The sequence below is a fragment of the Bos javanicus genome, chromosome 7, assembly GCF_032452875.1.
Source record: "Bos javanicus breed banteng chromosome 7, ARS-OSU_banteng_1.0, whole genome shotgun sequence".
NCBI lineage: Eukaryota > Metazoa > Chordata > Mammalia > Artiodactyla > Bovidae > Bos > Bos javanicus.
Genome location: NC_083874.1, coordinates 5,291,147 through 5,300,358, shown reverse-complemented (window position 1 = coordinate 5,300,358; position 9,212 = coordinate 5,291,147). Strand labels below are relative to the sequence as shown.

The 9,212-nt window shown below is 50.6% G+C and overlaps 1 protein-coding gene and 1 non-coding gene across 2 annotated transcripts; both read left to right on the top strand.

The window, feature by feature from the left end:
• Window positions 1–5,754: 5,754 nt before the first annotated feature.
• On the top strand, window positions 5,755–9,206 carry RPL18A (ribosomal protein L18a). Its single transcript, XM_061421607.1, has 5 exons — window positions 5,755–5,844; window positions 7,186–7,365; window positions 7,921–8,050; window positions 8,720–8,829; window positions 9,051–9,206. Exons 1-5 carry the CDS (start codon window positions 5,827–5,829, stop codon window positions 9,141–9,143), a joined length of 531 nt encoding a protein of 176 aa, XP_061277591.1. The 5' UTR covers window positions 5,755–5,826; the 3' UTR covers window positions 9,144–9,206.
• On the top strand, window positions 8,467–8,600 carry LOC133252211 (small nucleolar RNA SNORA68). The gene has a single exon (XR_009737834.1). It is a non-coding gene; the product is annotated as a small nucleolar RNA SNORA68 (small nucleolar RNA).
• Window positions 9,207–9,212: the final 6 nt, after the last annotated feature.

The following is a 9,212-nucleotide window of genomic DNA, read 5'->3' as shown; positions in this document are numbered from 1 at the left end:
GGGGAAGAGGAAATGAGATATGTAAGATCAACATTTCCATATATGTCCTTAAAATTTAGGCACCATAGAGACTTCCCAGATGGTCTATTGGGTAAGGCTTCATGCTCCAAATGCAGGGGCCCAGCTTTGATCCCCAGATGAGGAACTAGATCCTACATGCATGATGCAACTAGGAGTTAGCATACTGCAACTAAGACCCAGTGCAGCCAAAGTAAATCAATATATATATTTTTAATTTAAGACAGCAAAAATCCAAGGAGATTCTAAATTGAAATGCATATGGTAAGCCCCAGAACAGTCACTAAGGAAATAACTCAAAATATATACTGAAAAAAATCATTAAAGGAAGTAAAATGTTATGTTAGAAAATAGTTGCTTCATGCAACAGTAAGCAGTAAAGAAATAAACAAGTGGGACTACATCAAACTGAAAAGCTTCTGCACAGCAAAAGAAACCATCAACAAAATGAAAAGACAAACTCCAGAATGGGAGAAAATATTTGCAAACTCTATATCTGGGGTTAATATCCAAAATACATAAAGAACTCAAAACCCAAACAATGCGATTTTTTTAAATGGGCAGAAGAACCAAATAGGAATTTTTTTCAAAGACGACATCCAAATGGCCATCAGGTACAGTGCATGAAAAGATGTTTAAAGTCACTGGTCGTCAGACAAATGCAAATCAAAACCACAATGAAATATCACTTCACACCTGTTAAAATGCCATCAAAAAGACAAGAGTGGGACTTCCCTAGTGGTCCAGCAGTTGATTCTGAGCTTCTACTGCAGGGGCTGAAGCTTTCATCCCTGGTAGGGGAACTAAGATCCCTCACGCCCTGTGTGTGTGCTTAGTCGCTCAGTCGTGTCCGACTCTTGCAACCCCATAGACTGCAGTCTATGGAGCCTGCCAGGCTCCTCTGTCCCTGGGATTCTCCAGGCAAGAAGACTGGAGTGGATTGCCGTTTCCTTCTCCAGGGGATTCTCCTGACCCAGGAATTGAACCCAGGTCTCCTGCATTGCAGGCAGATTCTTCACTGACTGAGCTATGAGGGAAGCCTCCCTCATGCCCTGCATTGAGGAAAGAAAGAAAAAAAGACAAGAGAACAGTTGGAGTTTCAAACATGGAGGAAAAAAGAACCCTGTCACACTGTTGGCAGAAATGTAAACTGATGAAGCCACCTATGAAGAGCAGTTTGGAGGTTCCCTTAAAAAATTAAAATTAGAACTACTATGTGTGCTAAGTCGCTTCAGTCATGTTCGAGTCTGCAACCCTGTGGACCATAGCCCACCAGGCTCCTCTGTCCATGGGATTCTTCAGGTAAGAAAACTGGAGTGGGCTGCCATGCCCTCCTCCAGGGATCTTCCCGACCCAGGAATCCAACCCATGTCTCTTACAGCTCCTGCTTTGGCAGGCGGGTACTTTACCACTAGCACCACCTGGGAAGCCCCATATGATCCAGCAATTCCACCTCTGTATATTTATCTGAAGGAAACAATAACACTCACTCTCATATTCACTACATACGAAGTAGCAGACATCTATGCTGTATCAAGGGAGAAGGCAATGGCACCCCACTCCAGTACTCTTGCCTGGAAAATCCCATGGATGGAGGAGCCTGGTAGGCTGCAGTCCATGGGGTCGCTAAGAGTCCGACAGGACTGAACGACTTCACTTTCACTTTTCACTTTCATGCATTGGAGAAGGAAATGGCAACCCACTCCAGTGTTCTTGCCTGGAGAATCCCAGGGATGGGGGAGCCTGGTGGGCTGCCGTCTATGGGGTTGCTGAGAATCGGACACGGCTGAGAGACTTCACTTTCACTTTTCACTTTCATGCATTGGAGAGGGAAATGGCAGCCCACTCCAGTACTATTGCCTGGAGAATCCCAGGGATGGGGGAGCCTGGTTGGCTTCCATCTATGGGATCGCACAGAGTCGGACACGACTGAAGCGACTTAGCAGCAGCAGCAGCAGCATGCTGTATCAAGGTTGCTGGCATCCTGCCATATCACTTAACCACTAAACTACCATTGGAACAGCCCACATGTGTTCTATAGGACGGATGGAATGGTTGGTTCTCTGTTGTTAGCTAGTGCTTTGCCTTAGTAATAAATATGTGAGGCCTTTTCTGGGGGAAAAAATGGGCAGGAGTTCCCTGGTAGTCCAGTGATTAACAGCCCACCTGCCAGTGTAGGGAACACAGGTTCCATACCTGCTCCTGGAAGATTCCATATGCTGTAGAGCAGGTAAACCCACGCACTACTAAGCCCACACGCTGTAACTAGTGAAGCCCGAGTGCCCCAGAGCCCAGGCTTTGAAAAAAGAGAAGCCACCACGCTGAGAAGCCTGTGCACCACACCTAGAGACTAGCCCCCAACTCACTGCAACTAGAGAAAGCCCACACACAGCAAGGAAGACCCAGCACAGTCAAAAATATATAAATCAAATAAATGCTTTAAAAATGGGCAGTGAAATTGAATAGACTTTCTCCAAAGAAGATACAGGTAGGGTCAATAAGCACAGGAAAAGACGCCCGAAAGCAATGAAAATTGCTTTTCAGCAAAAAGCAAATCAAAACTACAATGAAATGCCACTTCACACCACTAGGATGGTTATAAGAGAAAAATAATAAAAAGCATCAGTGAGGAGGTGGAGAATTGAAACTCTCACACATTGCTGATGGGAATGTAAAATGATACAGGCATTTTATAAACCACTCTGGCAGTTAAACAGAGAATTACCAAGGGACTCAGCAATTCCACCCCTGGCAATATCCAAGCGAAATGAAAACATACATTGACACAAAAATTTGCATGGAAATGTCATTATTTCCTTATCTACAATAGCCAAAAAGTAGAAACCACACAAGTGTTCATCAGCTGAAGAATGGATAAACAAAATGTATCTACACGATAGAATATTACTTGGCTGTAAAAAGAAACAAAGTATTGACCCATGATATAATGTCAATGAACCTTGAAAACATTATGCTAACTGAAAAAAGGCAAACGCAAAAGATCTCACTTTGTGTGAGTCCAATTCCCCAGGTGGTGCAATGGAAAAGAATCCGCTTGCCAACGCAGGACATACTGGAGTCGGAGATACACAGGTTCAATCCCTGGGTCAGGAAGATCCCCTGGAGGAGGAAATGGCAACCCACCACAATATTCTGGACTGGAAAATTTTAGGGACAGAGGAGCCTGGTGGACTACAGTCCATGGGGCCCTAAAGAGTTGGACATGACTGAGAGTGAACATGCATGCAATTATGTAAATGTCTAGAATAGGGAAATCCATAGTGGTATAAAGCAGATTCCTGTAGCCTAGGGCTGGGGAGGGAATGGCAAGTGACTCCTAAGAGTAAGGGGCTTCTTTCAGGGGGGAAGAAGGGAAAGTTCTCAATTTTATGGTGATGTTGCACAACTGTGTCTATATGCTGCTCCTGCTGCTAAGTCACTTCAGTCGTGTCTGACTCTGTGCGACCCCATAGACGGCAGCCCACCAGGCTCCTCTGTCCCTGGGATTCTCCAGGCAAGAACACGGGAGTGGGTTGCCATTTCCTTCTCCAATGCATGCATGCATGCTAAGTCGCTTCAGTCGTGTCCGACTCTGTGTGACCCTATGGACAGCAGCCCACCAGGCTCCTCCATCCACAGGATTCTCTAGGCAAGAATACTGGAGTGGGTTGCCATTTCCTTCTCTAATGTATATATATATGTATGTATGTAAATGTAGTTTAAAATAAACATTGAATTGTACAACTTACATGTGTGAATCATATGGCATGTGAGCTATAATGTTTTGTTTTTTTTTTAACTGACATTCCCCTTTATAAAAAAACTGGCTGTGCTTGGTCTTTGTTGTGGCCCTCAGGGTTTCTTCCTGTTGCAGAGCACAGGGCTCCAGAGTAAGTGGGGATATGGGTTTATGTGTCCCACCCCATGTGGGATCTCAGTTCTTTGACCAGGGATCAAACCCACTCCCTTGCATTGGAAGGCAGATTCTCAACCACTGGACCACCAGGGAAGTCCCTGTGAACCATATCTTAATTAAACTTATTAATTTTAATTAGCAAAATAAAAATTCTAATTGGGCTCAACTGTCACCTCCTCCAAGAGCTCTCTCTCCTAATATAAACCCTCCAGTTTATCCTCTTTCAGGATATCTTTATATCTTTACAGCCTGACTTCGTGAGTTCTTTCCTTTTCCATCCTGGGTCTCCCCTCCAGAGGAGCCACTTTTTTGCCTAAACAAATTGCTAAGCCCAGAGCTTCCAAAGGTGGGGCTGCCCCTTGATCATTTTTAGCAGCCCCATAAACCCCCACCCCCCAAGCCCCAAGCCCTACTCCGCCTCAGGATCTGTACTGGAAACAAGCAGATGGGGTTTGAATATTTGCTACTGTGAAACACAGATCAGATCCTCCCATAATAATAATTACTATTCCATTGCTTAATGAATGTTTAGTGTGTTTGCTAAGTGTGTCTGACTCTGCGATTCCATGGACTGTAGCCCATCAGGCTCCTCTGTCCATGGGATTTACCAGGCAAGAATACTAGAGTGGGTTGCCATTTCCTTTTCCAGGGTATCTTCCTGGCCCAGGGATGGAATCTGCATCTCTTGGCAGGCAGATTCTTTACCACTGAGCCACCAGGAAAACCTTTAATGAATGTTAGCACTTGTTAACTGCTCTGTACCTGGCCTTTCACACAAGTTGAGTGTGAATGAGTGTTACGTGCTCAGTCCCATCCAACTCTTTGCGACCTCATGGACCGTAGCCAGCCAGGCTCCACTGTTTACGGAATTTTCCAGGCAAGGATACTGCAGTGGGTTGCCATTTCCTGCTCCAAGGGATCTTTCCGACCCAGGGATCTAACCTGTGTCTCTTGGCGGGTGGATACTTGACCACTGCGCCACCTGGGAAGCCAGTATGGTAACATTACTAGGAAAAAAAAACACCAGTACTATTTCCATTTTGGGCTTCCCTGGTGGCTCAAACGGTAAAGAATCCGCCTGCAATGCGGGACTCCTGGGTTCGATCCCTGAACTGGGAAGACCCCCTGGAGGAGGGCATGGCAAACCCACTCCAGTATTCTTCCTGCTGCTGCAAAGTCGCTTCAGTCGTGTCCGACTGTGTGTGACCCCATAGACGGCAGCCCACCAGGCTCCCCCGTCCCTGGGATTCTCCAGGCAAGAACACTGGAGTGGGTTGCCATTTCCTTCTCCAGTGCATTAAAGTGAAAAGTGGAAGGGAAGTCGCTCAGTTGTGTCCGACTCTTCGAGACCCCATGGGCTGCAGGCTACCCATGGGGTCCTACCATGGGTACCAGGCTCCTCCGTCCATGGGATTCTCCAGGCAAGTATTCTTCCATGGGGTCGCAAAGAGTCAACACGACTGAGCGACTAAGCACACATTCCCATTTTACAGAAGAGAACGCTCAGGTCCTGGAGCCTCATCACCGGGACGATGATGCACACAGATAGATGTAAAGGCAGGAACCTGGAACCGGCCTCCGAGACCGCCCAGTGTACCTACAACTCCCGGCATGCCGCGCGCACCGACGTTCTCTTACGCCTCGCTAGAACAGGAGGCCTAGTTGCGCTGCGTCTCGGGAATTGTAGTCTCGCCGCAAAAGGAGGCCGGGCTCTGAGAGGTTGGTGGATCTGGAGTTAACGAACAAGCAAATCTTATTGAGCTCGGGGCTGAGGAGCCAATGGGCTTGCGGCATCGAAAGGGAGGGACTTCCGGCCGCGAAATCAAGGTGAGCGGCTGCGCGAGGGCGGCCACTTCCTTTCCGAGGGTGGTGGCGGTCGTGGGTAGGGCGCCATGAAGGCCTCAGGGACGGTAAGGCTGGCGCGGTGGGGCAAGGAGTCAGAGAATGCGACGCGGACTGAATCGGGGGCTGCGGGAGGAGGCATGGGACACCCGGGGAGTGCGCGTTCCGGTTAGGGCCAGTGCGCCGAGGTCCCCAGTTGCGGCCAACATGGCGGCCACTGCGGAGCCGCGTGGGGAGGCCAGAGCGTGGCCCGGGCCGGCTCGGGAACCGCGGGGTCCGGGGAGTCCGAGTCTCCTTTCCACAGAAAGAGACAAATTGAGCGGCGTGGAAACACGCGCCACGGGACCTCATCGACCTTCCGAGCCTCAGTTTCTCCTTTTGCGAAGTGAATATGGTGCCAAGGGTGGGAGTTGGCGGGCAATAGTGTTGTGTTTTCTTGGTATGGCTGTAAGAGAAGTAGAAGAAAATTATTATAACTCGGGGCTGACATGGGGAGTGGGAGTCTTAACCGCTGTGGCAGGTGCTGGGCAAAATCAGCGTTAGGGCTCAGAGATGGAAGAGTAGACCCTGCGGAGAAGCATTTTGGGTGGGTCATTCTCAGCTTTCCAGCTCCAGTTTGCACACTGGAAAGGGGTCCGACCGCATCGGTCCCTTCCTGAATGGGTGGTCTGGGAGGCCGATGAGTCAGATTGAGAGGTTAAAGTAAGAATGGAGTTTGTGATGTTTGGGGTTATTTTCTACTGACATTAATTAGTAAAATGGTGATGAGCCATTTTGTGGAGATGGCTCCTTTCTACTGTATCCCAGGATTTGAACGTAGCAGATATCATCCCTGTTGTATCTGTACAAACAGAGAGCTTCTGCTTGGGAGTCCAAACCTCTTGGACTGCAACTGGGAAACTGAGACAGCTGCAAGTCATGACCTAAGTCCGGGAAACCCATAGCTGGGCAGGGAGCTGGATTCTTGTCCTGATTCTGCCTGGAGTTGGCTGTGAGATTCCCAGCCGGTCAGTCTCTGGAGTCCCGAATTTTCATTTTGACAGGTTGTTGTGTACTAGATGAGGTGTTGGAGGAAGGAGGCAACCCCCCCTCCCCCCGGTCTATGCCTAGCTAATGTGAAGGGAGAGAGGGGCTGAGAGCCTCACCCAGCTTTCCTGAGCCAGGGCAAAGGGCATTCAGGCACCTGGGTTAATCCTCCCCACTCTCACTCCTTTTTATGTGGAAGGCTTGGACACTGGAATGACCCCCAGTCACCCAGATATCCCAGGAAGGCGCTGGGGTGGGACTTGACCCTCTCTATCCCCTGATCCGGTTGTCAACAGGCTTGGGGAAGGGAGCAGAGTGAATCTCCGCAGTCGCCTCTAGACTTCGGGTGCTGGTCCCCACCTCAACCACTGTTTCTTTTTTAGCTTCGAGAGTATAAGGTGGTGGGGCGCTGCCTGCCGACCCCCAAATGCCACACGCCACCCCTCTATCGCATGAGAATTTTTGCGCCTAATCATGTTGTTGCCAAGTCCCGCTTCTGGTACTTTGTGTCTCAGTTGAAGAAGATGAAGAAATCCTCGGGGGAAATTGTCTACTGTGGACAGGTATGGGGTGTCTGAAGCTGGGTGGGATTGGGGTGAATTTACACTTTGCCATGGGGCATCTGTCACCCTTCAGACTTAGCAGACTTTACAGCCTCTGATCCTGTTCCTTTGTGGTCTTCATGCCCTACATTAGGATGGGATAGGTGGCTTGGTGCCCTTTACCTAATGAGAAAACCCTGGGCTTCATCTGTAAAGTGGAGGGGGCAGTGCTGGACTCTGCACAGTGAGGCTGCATTGGGTAACTGATGGTTTTATGGCCCAGATGGTCCCAAGAGAATTGTTGGTTGGTTGGGGGGATTCCGAAGTTTTGTCGGTCCCCGTCGGGGGAGCATCCCAGCCTGGACTGCCCTGCATCCCTCTGGTTAGCGTGGAGATTTCCCTCAGACAGGAGATTTCCCCTCAGGTGCCTGAAGGTGCTGGGACTGGGAGACGGGCAAGAGAGGTCCAGGGACTGGACCATCCTTCGTAGCTTTGGAGGCAGAGGTTCAGGAATGGTGGGGGGCCCTGGTCGAGGCCCACTTGTTCTATCCTCAGCCCGTGTCCTCTCCTTGACAGGTGTTCGAGAAGTCCCCCCTGCGAGTGAAGAACTTCGGCATCTGGCTGCGCTATGACTCCCGCAGCGGCACCCACAACATGTACCGGGAGTACCGAGATCTGACCACTGCCGGCGCCGTCACCCAGTGCTGTAAGCCGCCGGGCCTCTGCTTTAGACTCAACAGGGCAGGCACCTGCAGCTCAGTCTGACACTTCCCTGTCAGACAGATGCACAGGAAATGCAAGAGGCTTCTTGGGCTAGGGGGCAGTCCTCAGGGATCGAGGCAGGGGAGGTATTTGCTTTGGGTTAGGAGTGGAGAGGATGCCCCAAGTGTGCCTTTTTCTGGAACCTGGCAATAAGTGGACTTGGGCCGGGGGTGGGTGGAGAGGAGGGGGTCTGGTTCACCAGCACCAACTGCATCTGAACCTCCTCTTGAGGTTTAAGGTCAGCCCTTATATAGATGCAGCTACCTCCCAGAAACCTAGTCCAGCCCCTGTCCGGGGATGGGACCTGGCATTAGCAACCCTGGGTGCTCCCAGCGTGTGTCACCTGCCGGGACCAGAATCCAAGCACCTAAACCCAAGAACTGCTGTTTCTTGTAGCAGTGGTTTAAACAGAGGTGCTAACAGCAAATGTTACCTCGTCGCCTTTGTGGGGCTGCAGCCGTGCCCCTCAAAGTGAATTTGGAGGTTCTACACACTTGGTAGCCGGAGCCTGCTGGGGCCAGATGCTTTGGCTATTTGGTCCCCGAGTGCCCTCCTTCCCCACCCATGATGGAAAAGTGTACACATTCACCCTGCCCCCTCCTGGTCTCTGCAGACCGAGACATGGGCGCCCGGCACCGAGCCCGGGCCCACTCAATCCAGATCATGAAGGTGGAGGAGATCGCAGCCAGCAAGTGCCGCCGACCCGCGGTCAAGCAGTTCCACGTGAGTGCCCTCCGGGTCCTGCTGGGCGGGCTGGGCTGAGGGGGCTCTCTTGGAACACCAGACTGGTCTGGCAGCTCCCCCAGCCTTCGGAGATGCAATGAAGCAGCGGGTTTGACGCAGGAGCCCAGTGGGGGGTGGCCACACCTCAGTGGTCCCTGGGAGACAAGGTTAAGAGCCTTCCACCACCGCCACCCTCCCTTACCTGCCTCTTCTTGTCCCAGGACTCCAAGATCAAGTTCCCACTGCCCCACCGGGTCCTCCGTCGCCAGCACAAGCCACGCTTCACCACCAAGAGGCCCAACACCTTCTTTTAGGTTCAGGCCCTCTGTCCCCAGGGCTGCACAAATAAAACTTAGTGGGAAAACTGAGTGCCCATATACACT